A 22,219-nucleotide genomic window follows, 5' to 3' on the forward strand; every position below is an offset into this window, starting at 1 on the left:
AGACTCTCTTCTTTTGTTTTAGATTAATATACAAACGCGTCTACGCTTTTATTACGTTATGTTTCTCCTCCTTTCATATCTTTTTTTTTTCTTCTTCTTTCTTTTCTGCCTTCAGAGCGCAATGTGGCAGCCGTTCTTCATCTCGCTTTTGGAGGAACTGTCACGATAACGCATGGTTGTTGTAGAAGGCTCTTCATGCGGCCAATTTTGCGCCCTTTATGAACGACGCTCAAGTGGTACGTGCCATTGTTTCTCGAATCGATGAATCCTTCGCAGCAGATAAACATAATGTGCGGGGCGTTTGTTTCAAACTTTGAAGATCTTTGTGTAGTTAAATCTTCCAGTGACAAAGAGGAAAGTAAAGGTGGAAATGGACAGCAAAGTGTTTCAAAGACGGCGGGAACAACGTCCAAGACAACTGAGATTCGCTGCTCTTCGACCTTGGCGTGGGCTTGCATTATTACGTCACTCCTTTAAGTGACGTTATTGATAACATATATTCTGGCTTAAAATTGTTGTTGTGTCACGACATCACCCGGTGGTCGCTTCTGTATGCTGTTGACCCAACACTATTATTTGAAATGCCAGGCTGTTCCCTCGCCTCTTTACCTCTCTCGTACGTCGTTTACGACTCAGCGTCGCATTCACCCCTGCACTCCGGTATACGCTGGGCCACAGCAACACGGCGCTGTGTACAACTTGTGCTGTCCCGGCAGCAATCCGACACATTTTAGAAGACTGCAGCCAGTACGTATGCGAGCGACGGGCCTTTAAATGTCAACTTGAAATGCTCGATCAGAGGCCATTCAACATCTGCAAAGTTCTCGGCCCATGGAGTAACCCTGGACATGCCGTGCACTTGGCGCTTTTCTCTCCTTTCTGAGGGCCACGGGCCTCCTTCACGAACTCTAGGGATTTCCTTCCCTCGTCATCCTCTCATATGAACCTCTTTGGAATGGGGTAGGGTCCTGCACTCAACGCAGGGAAACATCCCACATCATCATCATCCATTCATCTATGTTGTTGTTGTTGAATTTTTTTTAGGGAGGAAGGAACAGGAATAGTCGGAATCCCTGTTTCAAAACTGATTTCATTGGCGTGTGTTGTTCAGGTGCTTTTCATCACACGTGATAACGTAATACTATACGGAACAGCGTGACATTCCAGTAGACAAGTTGCGTTTGGGGATAATTTATATTTTTATAGTGAGGATCGAGGCCTGTCACTGTTAAGAACCCGAAATGGCGCTGGTCGTGCATCTAAAAAGAAAGCAAGAGAGACAAAACCATATCCCCTATACGTGTGCTGAATGCATGTTTACGCCGGTCTTCCCATAAAATCTATGGGCGTTATGATTCGCCCAGCATTGACTGATTATCATTAGACATGGATATCGGGCAAACGTATCTACCTATATGCATGTAGATGTCTCACGAAAATGGCTGTAATTAACTCCCTAACAACTCCTTTCTGCTCGGAGTGAGGCGGTTTTACTGCGCAGAACTACCAAGGAGCAAAGCCTAGTCCTACGTGTGCTGTTACCTAGATTATATACGTAATACGCAGATGAGACTAATTATAATTAGCGACATCGCGTGTACAACTCAGCATATTGAGGCGCCTTACACGGTGCCTAGTGGAACGATTACAACCGGTCGTTATGACACACACACAACATACAGGCGAGCACTCTCGCATTAAACTATCACAGCCGCCACTTCCCATGCCGAGTGCGTTGCCTAATCACTCTCATGGCCAATAAAGCCGGCTTCGGAGGAAGTAAAGTGTTGTTCAGCTGTATAAAACCTTCTTTTATCGTCCGCCATTTCAACTACTATGCTGTGAGAGCTTTGCCATGTATTCCTGCTGCAAATGCAGCGAAGCTCTTCATCGCGCGCTTCCATACTGGTAGCGCCCCCTTCTGCACACAGCGAACCCACTTTTCGCAGTGTCGGTAGATTTCTCTTTTACGCGAGGGAGCAAAAATGAAAGACATTTTCCTTTTATGCTACCGCTAGCGACGACGCTTTATTTTTTTTTTTTTTTGTGTGTGTGTGTGTGTCCGATTTTTTTTTTTACTTCTAAATTAGCTCTTACCGCTTTGCCGTTGTGTTTTGTGTTCAGCGATGCGTTATACGCCGGTAATAACGCGGCAACAATAAAGTGCGACTTAGCAACGCAGCGGAAGACACCCTCTATTGTCGTCTAAACTTAAGTATGCGTATAGGGAAGGAAGCAACGGGACGGGCGAAAAGATTGGTGTGATTGCGGTTTAACGTGGTTGTATATGTGGTCGCGAAGGGAGTATACAGTCGTGTCCGCCCGCCTCAGACGTCGTGAACGATGGTCGCTCCCTGCTTGTATATTACAGTCGCTCTAAGCAAAAAGGAGTAATTTTAGTCCTTTTGTGGATTAGATGCATGGCCACAACTACTTGTCCCTTTTAGGACTATAACGTGCGTGGTAGTCTCTGCAAACTTTATAGGGACTAATATGCAGCAGTCGGGAGTAAATTTCAGGGTCTGCGGACTAAAATGGGGAGTAATTGCAATTTAAGTTGTAATTGCTCTCCAGTTTGCTCCGCTTTTTTTCTTAGTGTTTGAGTTGGAGATGATATGATATGGTCTCACAAAAAAAGAAAAAGCAGCCAAAAGACGAATGCGAAAGGAAGTATGCACCACAACACTTACAACTGATAGATTTATGATGTGACAAGACACGTTTAAGTATGGCGACACAAGGGAAAAACGTATTATCACGCCAGAGGAATTTAGTGGCAAGAAAAGAAAGGGGTGGTATACCAGTTCGTCCTAGGCTTTCAAATATCTAGTCTCGCCCTCAGTCAAGAGTCAAAGCACCATATCAGTCCGAGGCCTCCAGACCCACACTTCTACCATTCTGATATGATATGGAACGCAATACTGAGGAATGATAGCCGGTTTCCTGGTTGCGTTTGGTGAAGAAAACTACGCCAGTTCGAATGCGACAAATCTTTATTTATTTATGTTTTTTTCGATGGGAACGGAAAGCGTGGCAGATGGCGATGGTGATGGATGATGGAACTGACGATACGACAACACAAGGCACGACTGTAAAATCTTCAACACACACAATCCACATGCCGCCATGTCTGCAGGCAGGCTGCTTGGCAATAAAGCGCTATTAACCAACCACAATCGGCATTTATTGATTGGTGAGAATAAGTACCGAGAGGATGGAACTTTCGGAAAACGTGCATGCCGGTAAACAACTTACGAATTTGACAAAGGCAAACGCTCGTAATCACACAACTGTGGTCGACCTAAAGGACGACGTTTCCCAGATATCGCGTCGTGGTGAGTCACGGAAGAAGCGCGCTGCGAAGGTGGCGCGATGCGACGTTGGGTATCACGTGAGGTGTGGTGATGCAGGTGGCGGGTTTGGAAAGCACAACTACGCAAGGCAGCTCTTGGCGACTTCAACAGCAGTCACAAGGTCCATAAGGGAGTCAACTGAGCTACGGTGCCGACGGAAGCCCGCCATCTCATCAGGGAAAACGTGATTCCTTTCCAACCACCATTCCAGCCTGTGTAGAACCATCCGCTCCATCACCTTACCAACACAACTGGTAAGGCTAACTGGACGGAAAGATGACAGGTGCGACGGATGCTTGCCAGGCTTCAGCAATGGGACCACCATGGCTTCCTTCCAGCAGAGCTCTGGCAGAGAAAAATCCGCATCCAGCTGTGCATTCGACGGGAGCGTTATACGATCAGGATCCTCGCGAAGTACAAAATGACAAGTTAACAATACAAAATAACAATATACAAAGTAACAAGGCAACAAAATGAAATACAATGAAGATAAAGTTATTATTATTGCTAATATTATGTGTACGTTTTTTTTTTTTCTCGCAATTTTCGAACCCAAGCAATGTAGATGCATGGGCTTTTTTTTTTTCCGCAAAAAGCTTTCACTGTCACTTCTAAATGTGCTGTTGTTTTACGTTCTAGGATGGGTTTTATCTGTTCCTTTAATATCGCATGATGCATATAAGTATACCGAACTAGGAACGCTCACGAAGTGTATACGTGCAACCTCGAATAGCTAATGCACGCAACCTTTCCAGTCTACAACACAGCGGCACTGAAATAATTTGCGATTTGCCCATTCACTCGTCGCACTCTAAATTGCAGGGCTGGCGGCCACTAAAATTCTCTCTAACACAATGCCTGCAGTTTTGCTTTGCGACGTTGGTTTCTGCGCCTGTCCCGAATGCTTATCTTTCGAAAGCCACTCAGCGCACAATAATTAGTACTCGGGCTGCGAGGGCGCGCTCGCAGAGTGCGACTGTCTCTCGTAAGCCTACGACATTGGAGGGAACGCTGTTTGTACACTCGGTTGGCGATCATTTGTTCCTTATCTCCAGCACCGCAGGAAACACATTACACATAATTTATGCAGTTCTCGTTAAAAGAACGGCATCCCTTTGAAAGGAAAGGCTGGGTCTGCCTGGCAGAAATGATAGGTAAAAGGGAAGAATATTGAGGGAAATGTACGGATGCTACTATACATTAAATAATTTGTGCTACCCACCTACCTAACTACAGTCATAATTTATGTTAAGGTAACGATTAACAGGAATCGCAGAAGTTCCTACTATTAAAATGGTTCGTTCAATGTCAACACAGAAAACAAGAGCAATAATTAAGGGATGAGTGATGATGTCATGCTGCCTGACAGGAGCCGGATTTTACTACACATTCATGCATTTTTAAATAAGAAAGGCACTCTGACGTAATTATGAAGCTCATTGCGATGCATGTTACGTTATATTGTAATGTTACATTGCGTGTAGTGATATTATAAGGTTGCGACGAAATATGCATTGCTTCTGTACGAAAAATGGATCCGTAAAGCAGTATAGATACATTTGTTGACAAGGAAAGAAGTTGTCTCGCTTCGATGCCTTTGAAGTGAACCATACACAAACTCTTCATGTTGCGAACACCATCTTTCTACACATTTTCCCGACAGATGCAGCTTTATGATGATCTTGCTCTGGATTTTAAAAAAAATATTGAAGGAAAAACGTCAGGGGAACCGTGTTGGGAAGGAAAAAATGTTCATCGCGCTCTTTTTGTTTAGAAAGGTGCGAGCAAGAGATAGCGGCACACATTAAAATATCATCAAGGAGGACTCAAGCCAGAAGCACAAATCTCAATGTGAACTTAAGACTCCCTCCGCTCCTGCGATGAAGATGTTTACTCAAGAAGTTCGCTTATGAGTTTCATCTCCCGACTCCTCTTTTCATATCGACCTTATTTTTCACTTCTGTTTTCTGTGCCGCGGACGGGATATTTTCCGTTGAAATGCTTTCGCAATTTTTAGTGATACGTATATGTACGGAAGAGGATCATGCTAATCGTTCTGGCGAAATGAAAGTGAAATATTGACACATGCCACGGAGGAGCTGCCGAAATGAGTCCGTAGATAATGACACGCGTATCTTTTAACGCATGTCATTAATATGAGCCAAAACGAGACTAGTTAGATGGGCCCTTCTTGAAAAGACCATGTAGGCTCCAACTGGGCGCTCCCTGACGACGTTATGGTTCTTTCTGTCATATAACTGGAATGCTTAGGAGGGTACCGTTTTGGTGTTTATTTACATTGTTTACTTCTGTAAAAAAAAAAAAACTGCGCGAAACAAAAATACCTGAAAATGAGGATCAAGAGCTCTCAAGAGTCCGTGTCTCTTTTTGTGCGCTTCCGCGTCGAGGAGGATATATTTCACGCGATTCGTCCCGTCGCGTCCGTCCGTAACACAGTTACCTCCTCACTCTGTGCAGCACACTGGTCTTGAACACGACTGAGGCGCTTGCGAATACTAAACTTTCAAACTTTTCGGTGAAGTTCTCCTGGCGCTCAGATACGAATAAAGAATACCACATCAACACCTCACCGCCAGAGGGCGCTTCACAAGTCCATTACACGGCTGCAAAATTGCTTTAACGGAAGGTAAAATAGACCATTCTCCTGTAACTCGCCCATCGCACAAACTCTCAACGTCCACCGAACGCCTACCGCGGTTTTCAGCACACCGTCACGTGCAGAAGAAAGTATGTGTCACGAGCAGTAGTTTTATCCTTCGCTAACTCGCGCACGCGGTCGTTCAGAATAACGCGTCAGTAACAGCGGCGTTTATTCACCGCAATGCGGTCCTGGTAGATCGGGTTTGGAAAAGTGTTTCCGACAACACAAAAGGCAGCCTGCTAATCTCCAAAGATTCGAAAAAGGGAAAGAAAAAGAATTTCCGAATACATTTCCTGGATTCCCTACGAATCACTATTGTTCCTTTGAAACCGCGTCCTCACCATGCTTCGTTCACTCGCCGCTCGAGGGGGCTGCGAATTCGCGGCTGCATTGTGATACTACAGTTTCGGTTTCGGGGTTTCTCTGTTTTTTTTTTTTCTTTCTCTTTGCGTTTCTCTCCCCCCGCCCCTTTTCAGACTCGCTCTCGTCCGCAGAAGTGTCGGGTTCTGCCGAGCGAAATCTAATTCGATGCTGCCAAAGCGTTTTGTAGAACGTATACCGTGTTTGGGAATGTGCAGGCGAACATTTCGTGCTTCTAGTTCTCTGCTTGAAGTCCTCTGTTTATTTTTCGCGCGAACGGGATTAAACGGGGTTGGCGCGTGTAATACTGCCCCAGGAAGATACGTTTTCGATTGGATTGCATTAAAAAAAAACATAAAAAGAAGCACTTTGGCATAGCTTGACCGCTATCGCGTTTTCGATTACACGCATTACGGTCTTTAGAACAGCTTGTGAATGGAAAGTCAAAATGAACTGAGTCCGTATTGCAACGACACTTGAGAGCTCTTACGTGAGCAACCTCTGTTGTCTTTCGCCTATTTCATCGTTCCTGTCCCTTTTACTTATCTTCATTGCCCTGTCCGAATGTATACGGTACGCGTTTAAATCGCATGACAGAAACTATGTTCCCCGTCGCATTTGACTGGGAAATAATGGCTAAGATTCCTCGTCCGCATTCGCAGAGAATACCCATAGAATGGCCGGGCCTTTACTGCCTAACATATATTTTCCCAAGCAATAACACAGCAGCGTAACGCCAGCGGGTACAGTACTAATAACGTACTAATAAAGTAACTAATAAGTGCTAATAAAGTAACTAATAAGTACTAATAAAGTAACTAATAACGTACTAATAAAGTACTAATAACAAAACCGTTGTAACATGCAACGTTGAAGCGTACACACTGTTGTACCATCATACACTGTTGCACCGGTCATGCTATCGGCCCTTTCGGGTTGAAATTAATGTTACCGTAGAGTGAAAATGAAGTCGGCCCACGGCGTGCGATCACCGCTCCGAACAGTATGCCGCCAATCAATAAGGTAATTGGTTCAGTAGCAACACAACCACCACCACCGTCGAATGCAATTATTTCCATACCTTACACGACTGTAGCGCCCATGTATAGTAACTGTACTTAACTACACCTATGCTAACTAATAGTACGATTAGTTGCGGAACGACCCTTAGAATGCCCTCGTGGTTGAGTGAAATGTTCCAGAAATCCTTTCGGGTATCCATGAGCTTGTCGTGGCACGAGGGCGCCAGTGAAGACGTGCGACGTCTTCTTTTAAATGACGTCCGACAAAATGCGTTCCTCGTTGCAGGAAGACGAGCGTTTAATGCTTCTCATTAGGAAGTCTGGCATTATAAGCATCGGCTAATTAGCTGCGATCTCGTCCCGCGGAGGATTACGAAACGACAGTGTATGCGTGCGCTGTTACGACCAAAGATTCCAGTGGTTGCGAGTCGGCATTGGCCCTATCAGTCACAACGGTTCGGATTTGGGAAAAATCACCATTATGTATGTCTGTAATACATATGTAAAATCGCGCAAATAGTTCGCGAGTTGTCAAAACTTTTCATCGCTCACGAAATGAGCGCAAGATCATGGTACGGGACTCGCAATGATATAACGAAGGCACATTTAAAGAAAAACAGTGTAATGGTCCTTAAAAAGTCTATTGAGACGGGATTATATGAAAATCTTCATGTGTTCTTGCAATGAACAATGATCGTATCCGATATGTAGTACCCCTGTTCTTTTTTTTTTCTTTATCTTTTTCGTGTGTTTTCGGTTTTTTTTTTCTTTTTCCTTTCGAATAGCAAGCCGGCTCTTTGCCTGGCTAACCATTCCTTTCTTTTTTTTTTGTAATAAACATATCTCCCCTGTCACACGGGCAATCTTATGTGAAACCAACGGCCATCGAACATGTACGTAGCGCCCCCAGGCGTGTACCGTGTCAACTACACAAAGAGCATTGGATCCAGTGCTCATTCAGAAGTTGACACGTACGTTACACGCTAGGTGGCGCTACCTGTTCAATGGCCATTGGTTTCGACGTTCATCGGAGACTGCTCGCGTGACAGGAGTATAACACTTCCTAGAAGCACATAAGAGAAGGAGTGAGGTTCGCGTCGCTCCGTGACGTGTCTGGGTGTGCCGGTAATGTTTTGGTGAGCGCCGCGCCGTGTCCGTAGCAGACGAATTTGCAGTACCAAGTGACATCTCTCCTCTCTCTCATACGCACACACACACACACATCCTAGGTGTCAACTCCCCGCGCGTGTCTCTTCCACTCGCACATAAATCTAGCATGCGCATCCCTAAACGATGCGCCCCCTACATTTATGCGCACATAAATGTAGCATGGGCTCGTCTGTGTCTGTCGTCTTGTCGCCGTTGTAGCCTTATGTCGTCATTCCATGCTGCTTCATTTTGTCACTGGGATGAAGTGATCCATTCAGGTTTCGTCACAATAATTTGTCCCCCTTGGATTGAAACCGGTTCAGCAACTGCTCAGAGACTGCCATGCGCGCTCCCTTATGGTCCCAAGTGGGGTGTCGGGGAACCCATATTGCACAGACTTTACGGAACGAATAAGTGCTTGTCTCCACATTGCCGACACTAATATTACGATTGGCCGCAATGTCCCGAACTGTTACTCGCCTTTTCTCGAGGATGGCTTGCTCAACGCCTGCGATGTTCAGCGTAACTGCAGTCGGACGAACGGGTCCATGCGGTTCATTCGTGACATAGAGCAAACAGCGGTTGCAGTTGGAGTTGGACGGACTAAAAATAATACGGAGAGGTTGAACTTGTCACCTGACAAGTTCTGCTACTCCGAGAAAAAAAAAGAAAAAAAAAGCGGTGCTTAGATGGGCATGGATGGCTGGCGTACTTGGAGTGGTTTGTATACAGCATACAGGACAGTTTGTATATCTGAATGGTACTCTGATAAGGCGACTGTCGACATCACGATAACCGAGCACAGACGCATTGTGGCGCTCGTACGGGGAGAGGAAGCTCCTGAATGTGAGATGAAGGGCTATCTGATTTCAGCGGAAGCATTATTGTCCTAATAGGCACAAAACCCCTATGGGCATCTGTTAACGGGCCTGGGAAAGACAGAACCGTTTCGATTTTTATTTATCTCATATATATTTATCTCACGTTTGATATCGTGACACTCATATTCTCAGTGTCCAGGACATAATAACATATAGTGTTCTTGGTTTGGCTTATCGCATTTTAAAACTTAATCTGACTTTCTCTAAGATAAATTTTTGCAACTTTAATTCAAGCTCGCGTACTAGGGCAGGAGCAGGTGGAATGTTGAATCTACCAAAGGTCAGTACAAACTACGGCAGGCTATCGTTTTCGTTACGTGGGGGGAACGCGTTTTGGAGCAGTCCTGACTGGATCGGGACTAACATCCATATTTTTCGTTCATTTCCAATCCAATCCAATCCAATCGTTTCGTGGGGTATGTGATCGGAACCTTTTGCCGCCTGATATAAAAATATTTATGTTCTTATTCACCTTTTAGAACACAGGTAAAAATGTTTTGTTCATTAACGGTTCCTGATAACTTCTGTTTCCTGTCATGTACAACGCGCTATAGTTTTTTTTTTTCCTTGACTGTATTTTATTGTATTATGATTTATGATCTGTGCTCTTGTTGTAATTAATGCACTTTTCAAGAACAAGCCTTCAACCGGGTGTTTCCCTCTGGCTCCTCCATCTGTATCATTTCCTGTTAAGCTGTATCTTGGGTACAATAAAATTAAATGAATGAATTAATGAATATCACCGATCTTCGCCACGGTGGTTCGTTGAGATCACCAATAAATTAATTTTAAGCACGATCAGCCTATGTGTCTCAATTACAACATGCGATCGGATGGTGGTTTCTTTCTATATGTAGGAAGAAAAAAAAAATTATATGTAGTTTCTTTCTTTCCTTCTTTCTTTTTGTTACATATTACGGCAACACCGTTCCACTGTAACAAGTAGCTCGGCCATATATCTACCGTCACGCGAATGCCTCTCACCCGAGGCAAATAAAGCGACCAGGAACATTGCTTTCGACCCCATTTGGCGGTCTTTTATTGCCAGCCATTTTTCCCCCTTTGCTCTATCCACCGAACGGTATTTCTCGGCCCGTCGTGCTTCAGGCTCGGCGTCGTCCACTCTCATTTGTTCCGTATACGGAGCGTTGCATCGCGTGCTGTTATTCCATCTTATTCCATCCAACGTGGGCAGTGCTTTCGACCGTTGAAGATGTCCAACATGCACATTCATAACGACTTTTCTAACTCCGAAGTGGCACGAGCGAATGTCAAACTTCTTCTTGGGGGTCTGTTTGACCCTGGAAATGGGAAATAGGTCGATAACGTTCTTAGCTTCCGTTTGGAGCACATAGCTTGTAGTGCCAACGCGGGTTTTTTCCATTGCCGCGCGAAATAGACACGTTGGGAGGTGGTTTTGAAAGGCCTCTCCGCGGCAGAGTGTACGACGCGCGTTCGACGCATGGTCATCATTGAAAGGGACCGGAGTCAGTGAATCGATTGGTAACGTGTCCGCTCACAAAGCGATGGATGCGAACCTTACAGATGACGGTACAAATTGTTTAGACACTAGTCCACCGCAAGGGCTATTGAATACGTGATGTTGGAATTTCGTGTGTTGAATTTCCGGAGCCCCCCCCCCCCCCACACACACAACAACAACAACTAATAAATCGTAACTATGACCTGGGGTGATTCACCACACACTACCTCACGCACGTTACCACCGCACCTTACCGGCGAACAACAACTAAATCATGACTATGGCCTGGGGTGATTCACCGCTTGGGAGCAGTACACTACCCCATTACACGAGAAGCGTGAGATGTGAAATATGAAAATGAAGTTATGTGCAAGTACAACTCTTGAACTCCCGTCCGGCGCACGTTATGCATTGAGATGGGCAAAATTAATCTACACAGCGGCCACCGTAGTTCTGTTCGTGATCACAGTTGTCTCGCGACGCGAGTGAGTGAGTGAGTGAGTGAATGAAGAAGAAAAAAATTGAGAAACTTGGCACCACCAACGTGGAAGACGGCTACTCCATACCACGTAAACAGCTCGGAACACAGGAACGTACTAGACACTTGGAGTGCAAACACTCCACGATAAGAAGAGTCACACAAAATCACAAGAGTAAAAAAAAAAAAAAAAAAGAAAAGAACACGCGACGCGAATCCACAAATTACTTTGTACTTTGTATGTACTTTGTATGTACCTACTGTATGCACTTTGGTGTATGTAACAAATTTTAACTCTTCGTCCTGTCCGCTTCGTGTACGTCCGGTCCCTACTGCACCCGAATCTCTCAATAATGTCACAGGCACCTAGCTTACATCAGCTCGCCTGCATTTTATCTCTATTGTTCTACCTGAATTATTGGTGTTGAAAGAAGCGGTGCTTCATACTGCTTATTGTAAATACGTTAAGGTCCCGCAGATGCGGGAACAACATAATGGGGGTGTACACAACACAATTGGACATTATTTGACACAACTTCAAATACTACAGACTTCTAGAATCAAAGCACTTGAAGATGCGGAAGAAAAACTGCTAACAGCAAGATACATCGAAAATCTCGCGAAGCATTAAATACTCATCAAGCAAAATAACAGTGACTATGGGAAGGGGAGCTATCTGGCATGCTACAGCGACTGTGGCACAAAGACGTTGTAGCAACATTATAAAGTTCTTCGGCTGCTTCTTTTTGAACCTGTATGTTGTGATACAACGTCCTTAATGGAAGTACAGCGGAATATGACGCAAATATGTCATGCCACGGTGAAGGGGTATTAGGTCAGCACGCTTTTTCCTGCAGATGCTGTTTTCGCAGGTTACACTGCGCATATAGGTAACATTGACCTTTCATTCTTCCAGGTGAAACTGTGAAAGTATGGCACCTGAGCCCCACGTACAGAGTTCTGCTTGTGACGAGCTGTCAAGAAGCTGGTGCGCTGCACTGGAGAATGTACAACAGAACGTGGTCCCCAAAGTGCTTACAACCCCACGGGTCGACGTTGAGCTTCTGTCTGTGCTTGTTAAGGACTAGTACGCCCGCTTTTAGGACTCGACGGTCGCTTGAAGGGAATTCCGCAGAAGAAAGTGGAGGCAACAACTTGGCCACTGTTGTATCACCAAACAGTAGTGGAACATTCGCATTTTCTTCAGTTATGAATCGTCGTGTTCGCGATGTGAGTTCTGTGACCGCACTGAAGGGAAAGTCAGTGAACCTCATATGTCCAATGTACGTGACAACGTGGGGCTCCGTCTCCTGGGAGAAAGGTGAGATTTGATTGAAAAACTGGATCTATGTTGATTGAATTTGGTGTTCTGAATCCCAAAACGTGTTCGTATTTGTCTGATCAGAAAGTTGCATCACCGGTGTTCTTTGTGTCATTGGCTAAATTCTGTAGGCCCGCAGGACCTGTGTCTAGTGGGTCAAGAGCGCAAAATTGTAGCGATTGCAAAATACGATGCGCAGTGTAACCGCAGCCTGTGCATGACTGGTTGACGTTTGTGTGTAGGAACCAGCAGAATTCCGTTCACGCACCGGCAGCGGGTGCAGCCGGATGGAAGCCTCTCCATCAGAGACTTGCAACAGGCCACTGACGATGGGGACTATGTCTGCAAGTTTACGGATGCTCGGAACCAAAAACACACGGGCAAGGTGCTTCTTCGAGTATCAGGTGAAACCATGCTAACATTTTCGTGAACAAGTGTGAATCGATAAGAACAGTTAGAGGAACATCTATAGCCACAGTCTAATCACTGAAAAAAATTGCAGAGCCTTTGGGTCATATCAAACATATATCTGCATGCAGATTGCATCCTACTATACACTAAACGATGCGACTGATAAAAACACAAAGCCAATACGCGTTTCTCTTTTTTTAACGCTCGCGGTAACTTTTCTCGACGCGGTCATAGAGAACCTTGCGTTAGAGAGGACTTACCGCTGCTGGAAGCGCCCGTGGAACGTCCACCAGGCTCCACGACGCATTTGGTGCTGAACGAATGGCGCTTCGGGAATATTTGAACTGATAACGACAGATAACGGCCTTGTAATGTCTGGAATAAGTGATGTGCTCTACACAGGCTCAGGTGCCTGCCTCTTCATTTAGTCGGTACCGTCTTGCTCGCTATGCTTCGAATTGTTAGTTGTATCACTGTGCAGTGAAAGCGTGTACCACAGTCGACCGTCACGAACGCACTTCACCCTCTGTTTGTAGAATGCATTCGGCATTGAAACAGCCGAATCATATCTCAGTTACGCAGTGTTCATTTGTAACAATCCACGTGGCAGTCTGTTATGTACTACAACGTAGTATCTCACACGTAAGGGGGCGTTCACATGGGCCGATTTTCAGCACCAACTCAGACCAACTCGAAGCAACGTCTTTGGATCAACTTCAAGACGGTACCGTCTCCACGTTCACACGTACCAACTCGTTAGCTCCGCCCACAACCAGCTTTACGGCAATCGGGGTGTATGGGTTCAAGTCCCACCGCTGGTGACTTTTTTTTTTAACTGTCATTAATCAAAACGAAGTCATTTTATTTCGCCAGAAGGTCACCAGTATCTCTAAAAATGCCTATTGATATGTTTATATGGCGCTAGCAACCAAAAAAAAAAAAATAATAATAATCATGTACCCCTGTAGGGTTTGAACCCATGCCAGGCAGTAAGACAGGAACGAAATCGTTTGACGCCCCGAGGGTCACGTGGCAATGCTCCTCGCGTTGATTGGTTAGACAACCACCAACTCTCCGAAGTTATCGCTCGGCGACCGATTCCCACCAACTCCAAAGTTGGTCCGAGTTGGTGCAGAAAATTGGCCCGTGTGAACGCACGCTTAGGACCGACATGGCCTATGTTATTGTTTCCTTTCGTGACTCTTTTATGCTCGTGCACTTACAACGCACTTTGAAACAAGTTACTTAGTGCAAGTGTGCGCATGCGCATTTATCTTGCAGCTCCCCCAGAGATCTCTCCGTTTGATTTTCGGGGAGACATGAGAGTGGGCATGAGGTTTCGCGTCTTCTGCACTGCCACGCAAGGAGACCCCCCCTTTGTCTTCAGCTGGCTCAAAGACGGCGTCACTGTGGATGGACCCCTTGCTCGAGTGCTGGGACTAGGTGTGCAGAGCCAGCGTGACTTCAGCATGCTGTCTACGGACAGCTTGAGACTGGAACACTCTGGAAACTATACTTGCATGGTGAAGAATCAAGCGGCCACTGCCACGTACTCGGCTGTGTTGAGAGTTAATGGTAAGTTCGCTTTATTGGTCTCCAATCTGTCGGTTTTGATGCGATAGCATTAGAAGGCTCGTGCCAAAGGGAAAACGGCGGTGTCCATCTGCGGACACGAGAAAGAAACGAGAAGGAAGGAAGGAGCAGCTTGAACGACAAGCGTCTTGTCTGTCTCTGCGTCTCTGTCTGTCTTGAACGAAGACAGCGGGAAACAACACGCGAGTTTTTAATGCGTTAGCAGTAGAAGGGTCATGAATGGTTAGAGGTGGTTTAGGAGGATGAGTACACAATCTTCTGTGGCTCGTCTCAGTCTAGTACGAGTGCCGTGCCAAGTAGGCGACAAAGGAAAACAGAATACGATCGACGGCGACGGGCTGCCGAGACTGAACAGCAACGTAAGCGGCGCCTGTGTGTGGACGCCACGGCTCAACGTCGAAAGCACGCAAACGAGATTGTGGAAGCACGAAAGCAGCGGCTTGCACGGCAAGGTGAAACGCGCCGCAAGAAACGTCGAGCGGACGCCGAACTTCGGACTACGAAAGCAGCGGCAAAACGATCTCGATGGGATGCAAAGCCAGCACTTCAAGCGGAAGAGGTAGCATCCAAGAGGGCTAAGCGGCAGAAGCAAACCAAATCATGTCACGGCAAGACTCGTTCGTGATAGCCGCGGTGAACGTACTCTGCTGGGCTGACGTAGCTTAAGGACCCCTGGGCCCAAGGGCTTCTCCTACATCACAGGAGCCAAACGCCCTGGAAACCGAAAGGCCGGAGTTGCCATCTACGCTAAGGATGGGGGGGGGGGGAGATTTATTGGCAGAAAAAAACGAAAAGAAAAAAGGATGGCATCAGCGTTACACCTCGAGAGATTCGCAGCAACGTTCACGAATACGGTGAGTCCTGTGCCGTACGCCTTCCCTCCCACAGATCTCAACGTCGTTGCTGTGCACCTGCAGCCAAGGATTACACACAAGCACGCGGCAACCGATGTAGACGACATAATGGACTGCGTTATGCTTACTCAGGAATGGGTCGTGGTGGGAGACTTCAACCAAGACGATGCTGGAAGACTTCCAGTTCGCCTTAGATGTGCGTTCTCTGTGCGTTGTCTGTTCTGCCGTCCCCAAAAGTTCCATCTCCACTGACCGAGGAACGTGCGTGGACCACGTCTACCAAACGACTCCTCTGGTTGACGAGGTGTGGTACATGGCGTGCCACTTCACTGACCACAATGCCCTTCTGGTGTCTGTCGATAAGGACCCTCCCGCAAAACAAGTCGTAGACGGCATTTGGACACCAGAAATGCAAGAAATGCTCCTGAGGACAGAAAGGAGGAAGTAAAAGAAAGAATCAAGGGCTTATGCTAACTCATTTCCAAAGGATCCATAAATGGATCATCCTATTTTTTTTCTCTTTTTTTATGTTCCTATCCTCAATCATCATCATCATCGTGCCAATCTGGCCTGGTATATGGAGGTGGTTTCTGCAACGGAACTAGAGTCGTAGAGTTGTAGGTGACACATAGCACTGAACGTCGTCGGTATTGTAGTTGGGTTCCTCGGTTTTGACGACCTATTTATGTAGAGATGCTTTTTTTTTTTCAAAAGAAAGTTGAGCACATAGGAGAATGATCGACTGCGGTGACAACTAGGGGTTGAGAACACGCGCGTATCGGTTGAAGAAAATGTCAATTGAAAACACTAAGCAGTGGACATTGCAGGGTACCCTCGTTTTATGTCTTAGTATTTTGTTGTCATTTGTCACCGTATTGTATTGTATTGTGTATTCTCATTGTTGTCATCATACATTTTGTCAGACTCAAGTAGTGGAGTAGTCTGTCCTGACACACAGACACAGTCTGGTCTAACTACTCCACATTTTTTCTTTTTCCTACATTTTCACACTTTATGTCACTGAACTGGATTTAAAAAATAACTGTAGTTGGAAATTCATGCTCTGCTCGTACTGCAATGCTGCGCGAAATGTTAAAAGCAACATATCTTTCGCACTTCTCTTGAAACGTTCCAATAACAGCTCGGTCGACGCGCGGAATATACAAAGCGCCTCTTCAACGAAGAAGCTTAAAAGTTTTCTTGCACTTCGTGGCTCTTAAATCCGACTTCTTATTCGCAGACGTAGACCAAACCATAATAGCAACGCAGTTTCATCAAGTTCATATCCCAACCAGAGGGCTTTCCCGTTACTCCCAAGCGAAATCAGTCGAAGCAAAACAACAGGTGAAGGAAGCCCAGCCTGCAGGAACCCTCACTCTCTTCTAATCTGATGGGTCTTATACGAACGCTGTTGCACAATGATGACGCCTCCCCCCCCCCCCCCCCCCCCCGCTCTCCCTTCCCCGTGAGACGGTTTCGTCTGGCTCCCTCATCACGTTCTCTCGTGTACCGGTAATGACCTCTATGAGAACATGGCGGTAACGTTTCCAAATACACTCAGCATTTGTCCAACGCTGACGCGACCGTCAGCCCAGTGGTCTCCTTCGCGAGAGCTGGCGAATCGACGTGATGGGACTGCATCGCTTCCAAATATTCACGGGTGAAAGATACCCACCTGCTCTGAGCATGAGGACAAGTGTTGACGTTGCATTTACAAAGGCTGGAGATGGCTGCAACTTTCTATGCAGGATAGGGCCGCACAGAGCCGTGTATATAAAAGAAGGGAGTCTGATCATTAATGGGACGTGCCTGTACCTGGAGCTCTACCTACTTTTTTGAGGTGTCTGGCCAATGACCGGCCGAAATACGGTATTATTAGAGGCCTTATTTACTGGGCGCCACCATGTTGGGGAAACTGGCTTGGTTCGGATTGAAACGGCGGAATATCCCTGCCGACCTACCTGCGGCCACTTTTATCAACGCCATCTCGATCGAGAGAGGCATGTCGCGAAGACGCGGAAGCGGCAGCAATGGTTGCTGGCAGAACTTATTGGCCAGGAGAGCGGCAGAGCCGCTTCTTCGTACACAGGCAGGTGCCGGTATGGACTTTTAATCACGTAACATAAGCAGATGGAATCAACATTGGACAGAGACGCATGTATAAGGAAAATTCAATGATATAATGCAAAATCTTACGCATCAGTGGCGTCTTTCTCGGGATCGCGGTCTTCACTAGGCCTAACGTTAGTGACGAAACATGTCATTTTCGCGTAAATAATGATGGCGGAGCTGATGTATTCTCAATGAATGAAATTAAAGTACTGTATGAAAAAAAAAAGGAAGTCACGAAGACCTCGCTTCGCCGTTCCAAGCAACACCTCCATGATGGGGAAATTTTTGGTGTCATGGCGGCCCCCATAGGAAACAGCAACCGATGAAATGCGTCCAAGTTTGATTGACAGGTCGAGCCTCTTTTTTAGGCTCCTCCTAATGGTCAGACTCCCTTTTTTTTATGCACGGCGTTCGGGCTGCAGCGATAAAAAGAGCCAATTGCTTGTAATGCGTCAGAAATATGCTACATGGTTTGACTGAACGTCGTGCTTGAAGGATGCTCAGATTGCATGATGAATGATGCGCATAAGTAATATGAGGAGGGAATCGAATAAAGCGCGTATCAGAAGTGATATGCTGGGACTCTGCGGGTTTGAGTGGAAGCATAATGCACTAGCGTCTGAATCAGTGATGCACGTCGTGCTGAAACGTTTGGCCCTCTCTCTATACGAGCGCCATTGTTGTCGTTTTCGTTTGTTTCTCACGAAGGAAAGTGGACTAGAAAGGAGATCTGCTCAGACATGTTTATGTGTGCGTTGATACGTGCAGACCCTCCAAAATGGAAAGTGGAGCCTGAGGATGTGGCTGTGATTCAGGGAAGGAACGTCCAGCTTCAATGCAGTGCAACCGGAACGCCGCCACCTTCAATATCGTGGATGGTAGCAGCAGGTGAGAAGGAAGCGTGAATGAAATATTACGGGTACGGGGATATACTTTTCGGTTCAATTGCGATAGGCAATATGTGACACTCCTCCCATGAACGCGGTACAGCTCAGGAAAAGATCGATTGCTTCTACAACTCATTGAAGCTTAACGCGTTTGAACCTGCGGCCATGCGTTTATATCGGAATATGTGCACGCAAAGCGTCCATCCATGTCGCGTTAGAGTATATACTATCATTTCGAGTGGCAAGCCAGGTTTTCCTACAATGACCATTGTTAACCCATCTAGGGTTCCGCGCTTTCCTTTTTTTCTTTTTAGGGCAGATTCGGCGTATGTTTTTCGGTGTTTTTTTTTTTTTTATTTTCGTGAAATCGTTGTTTTTCGGCGATTTTTCTGGCGTGTACATGGTTTACAATGCAGTTATCGGCTAATATAAATCACAACGTAATTTCAGAACTGTGCGTCTCAGCGCAGCCTTAAATTCGAATGCCGATACAAAATTAGCCCCTGTGAGACATCACAAAAGGAACACGTTATTGCTCCACAGCGAAATGGTCGTATACCTAAATCGTGAAACCAGCTCTCATTTAAACATACTGTAATAGATACAGGCCGTACTTGCCCAGGTTCTTGTCCGACAACATCGAGAACGCCCTCTGTCGCCCTAATCTATCTTCGGACATTCATTTGTATTCGGTGTTTTTCGGTTGAAACCGAATTGTAAAAATTTACCGGCGTATATTTTTTCGGTTAAAGCCGAAAACGAGGAACCCTGCTACCTAGCAAACGAGTAAATCGCGTAGTAGGCAACGGATTCGACTCTGAGCTCTGTAGCGTTATTTAATAAGGTATATAGTGAATAAGCTGCTGAGGCAAAATCCCGAAACATGCAATTTTAGTCTGGCTGCGCCGAGCCACAGGTTGTTGAACATGTATGAGGATTAAGTTGGCGCGAGTTGGACTTGAGACGAACGTTTGCGTTCTCTAGACCTGTAAAGTTTGTAAAGGCTTTACAGTTTACGATTTTGCGCGTGCCGCAACTTCAATGCCGAAGCAACCGCACTTGTGTGGAGTCCCGTCTTGTACACCGCTGGGGGATCGCGGTTTTGTTCGGTTGTTTTTGTGTTCGCATTTCCAAGCGCTTATCAATTTATCACGCCTGGAGAGGCTTTTGCGCTTGTACTCTGAAAAATTCAACGACTCCGCATAGCGGATAAACTTCACGCGTCACGTCAACCACAGGAGTGGCTTAGCAATCTGCTATAATACATTTGCATATGCTATCAAATACGAGAGTATAAAGTTACTATGTTAGAGTCCTGTTGTGCACAAACAACGGGCTATGTAAAAGACAACGTTCGGAGATGCCGTGCTTTGTGTCTTTGGTAAGTTTCGCTCGGGTGTCTGGCGTTATTGTAGTAAGCCTATGCACTATTCTGTGACGTCAAGCTTTCGGAAGAAGCAAAAAACTTGATTTTCGTGCAGCGTACAATTATACGTATTTCGTTCAGATTCTAGGTTTTGTTTCTAGTATAATGTCGTCTAGTTTACGAGCAAATTTCGACATCCGTCGCATTTTCTTTGTTGATCGATGTTTGAATAAAGATTATGTCACGCACGTCTGGAATATGGAACTAATCAGAACATGTGAATAGGAGTGCCATATTTGAATGGCAATGTATTCATGCGTGCACGGGATATGTACTTATGCGCATACGGGAACACACGTAACGCAGACATCGATACAAATGAAAAGTACGGGCTTGGCCTTAAGCCATTCCCATATCTACTTCGAATTCTGCGCACAATATGGAGGAATTCGAGAGCACATTCCGGGACAAAAAACGGAAAAAGGCTAGGAACTCGATATGTGCTAACCACCTGCTCGGTGCTTGCTCAAAAAAAGAAAAAAGTAAGCGAGAAAAAGCGACTTACATGGACGCAGTTTCGAAGAACGCGGAAAAAGAACAGATGTGTATAGGACTTCATGGCTTTCGGTGGATCGATACCAACTGGGTGGACAAAGAAAACATGAACACTTCATGTTAGACAACGACTAAGGTAAAGGCAAAAAGAACTAGAGAAGGGGAAACAGTTAAACAGCAAGCGAACGAATCAATATTCCGTCCGTGACCAGTAACAGATCAGCACTATACACGATGGCGCGCACTATGCCGGGCGTTCAAAGGTGAACTTTCTGGGGAGAGAGAAAAGAATTGCAGACGACGAGCAATGTACATTTTGTCGTCCTTTTGGATACTACTACAATATTGTATCGCGTGTGTTTAGAGCTGCGGAAATAGTGAATTGTTGTTGCTCAAAGTAGGGTGCCTGAATACTAGCTCCCTCTGCATAGAGTGAAGACAACCGCGTCGTCTGCTGCGAATGTCCGCCATTTTGACTCCCACACACAGCTCGCGATGCGCTCACACAAGTGTAGCTATACGCTTAGCTACACACTACATTTTGGAGTTGAGTAAATACATAGCACAGGAGGTCCAAAAAAGTGGGCGAAATCGGTAAACAGCATTCATGCATGGTAAGGATGGGCGTCAACATGGGGACTTTGCGGCATTCGCTTCTACTAAGGGTGACTGCGCCTTACGCAGAGGGAGCTAGTATTCAGGCACCGTAGCTCAGAGAACCCGACTGCGGTATCTTTTCCGGAGACGGGTGGAGGTCCTGGTTTGAAACTATAAGAAGTCACGGAATAAGACAGACCTGGTTGACTCATTTTTTTTTCAGACCTGAACCGAGAAGAATTCCTGCCTATATATAACAGCCACAAATACGTCGTTTTTCCCAATGGAACGCTCGTCATAAACAACGTCGAGCAAAACGAATCTGGCTACTATCTCTGCAAGGCATCAAATGGATACGGCGAGGTTCTCAGCAAGTTAATCTTCATTACTCTCAAACGTAAGTACTCTCACTCGACTCGTTATCTTGTCTGTATGAGGACCCCTGCAAATAAGGGTTGTGCGTGTAAGAACAGACGATAAACTATGTGACTTTGATGTCCTCGCAGTTGATGTGACACCGGGGATGTATGGACATCAACTGCTGTGTATATCATACACAAGGACCTCAGTCTAGGAAAAAAGTGACTAGGTTGGGGAGCAGTTACAGCTTCTAGCCCCCTTGAGTGCAATTACTCCCCGTTTTAGTCCCCTGACTCAGAAAGTCACTCCCCAGCATTGCAACTACTTCCTAAACTTCGAACAAACTTACATTTAGTCCCGAAAGGGATTAATTGTTCTGCTAGTGCGTATACTCCTTAAAGGCTCTAAAATTACTCATCCACCCCTTAAACTATAGCAAGTATATGTTATAGCGTTATCCTTGTCAAAGCCACTAGGAACCTGAGAGGTACCCTACATCGTATCCACAGTACCTCTTCCATTGCTGTATATTCTAATAGCGTACGTCATTTGAATCTAGTCACTCCCACGCGTTGTGTCGTTGCATCGCAACCGTTCTGAGCGTCGAGTGCAACTCTATTCATCATTCCCTATGCGCTATCTTTCGCGCCGAAGTACGCCACCAAAAAAGTAGCGAAATATTGCCGCGATCGAAGAGTTATATGCTTGCGCCCATCGATAGAAACTACCGTGCCCTGTCATCGCCCTTCCTGAGTAAACAAAGGCTCTTTCTCGG

At 45.8% G+C, this 22,219-nt stretch overlaps 1 protein-coding gene across 3 annotated transcripts in view; it reads left to right on the forward strand.

Moving 5' to 3' along the window:
* Positions 1 to 22,219, forward strand: part of LOC135368610 (cell adhesion molecule DSCAM-like) — a 208,885-nt gene that overhangs the window by 170,589 nt on the left and 16,077 nt on the right. For all 3 annotated transcript variants that reach the window (XM_064602002.1, XM_064602001.1, XM_064602003.1), the window contains 5 exons: positions 12,305 to 12,709; positions 12,952 to 13,113; positions 14,402 to 14,695; positions 18,448 to 18,567; positions 21,308 to 21,481. In XM_064602002.1, coding sequence (XP_064458072.1) covers positions 12,394 to 12,709; positions 12,952 to 13,113; positions 14,402 to 14,695; positions 18,448 to 18,567; positions 21,308 to 21,481 — 1,066 coding nt within the window. In that variant the 5' untranslated portion in view covers positions 12,305 to 12,393. The remainder of the gene's footprint in view (positions 1 to 12,304; positions 12,710 to 12,951; positions 13,114 to 14,401; positions 14,696 to 18,447; positions 18,568 to 21,307; positions 21,482 to 22,219) is intronic.

The sequence above is a fragment of the Ornithodoros turicata genome, chromosome 9 (assembly GCF_037126465.1).
Source record: "Ornithodoros turicata isolate Travis chromosome 9, ASM3712646v1, whole genome shotgun sequence".
Lineage (NCBI taxonomy): Eukaryota > Metazoa > Arthropoda > Arachnida > Ixodida > Argasidae > Ornithodoros > Ornithodoros turicata.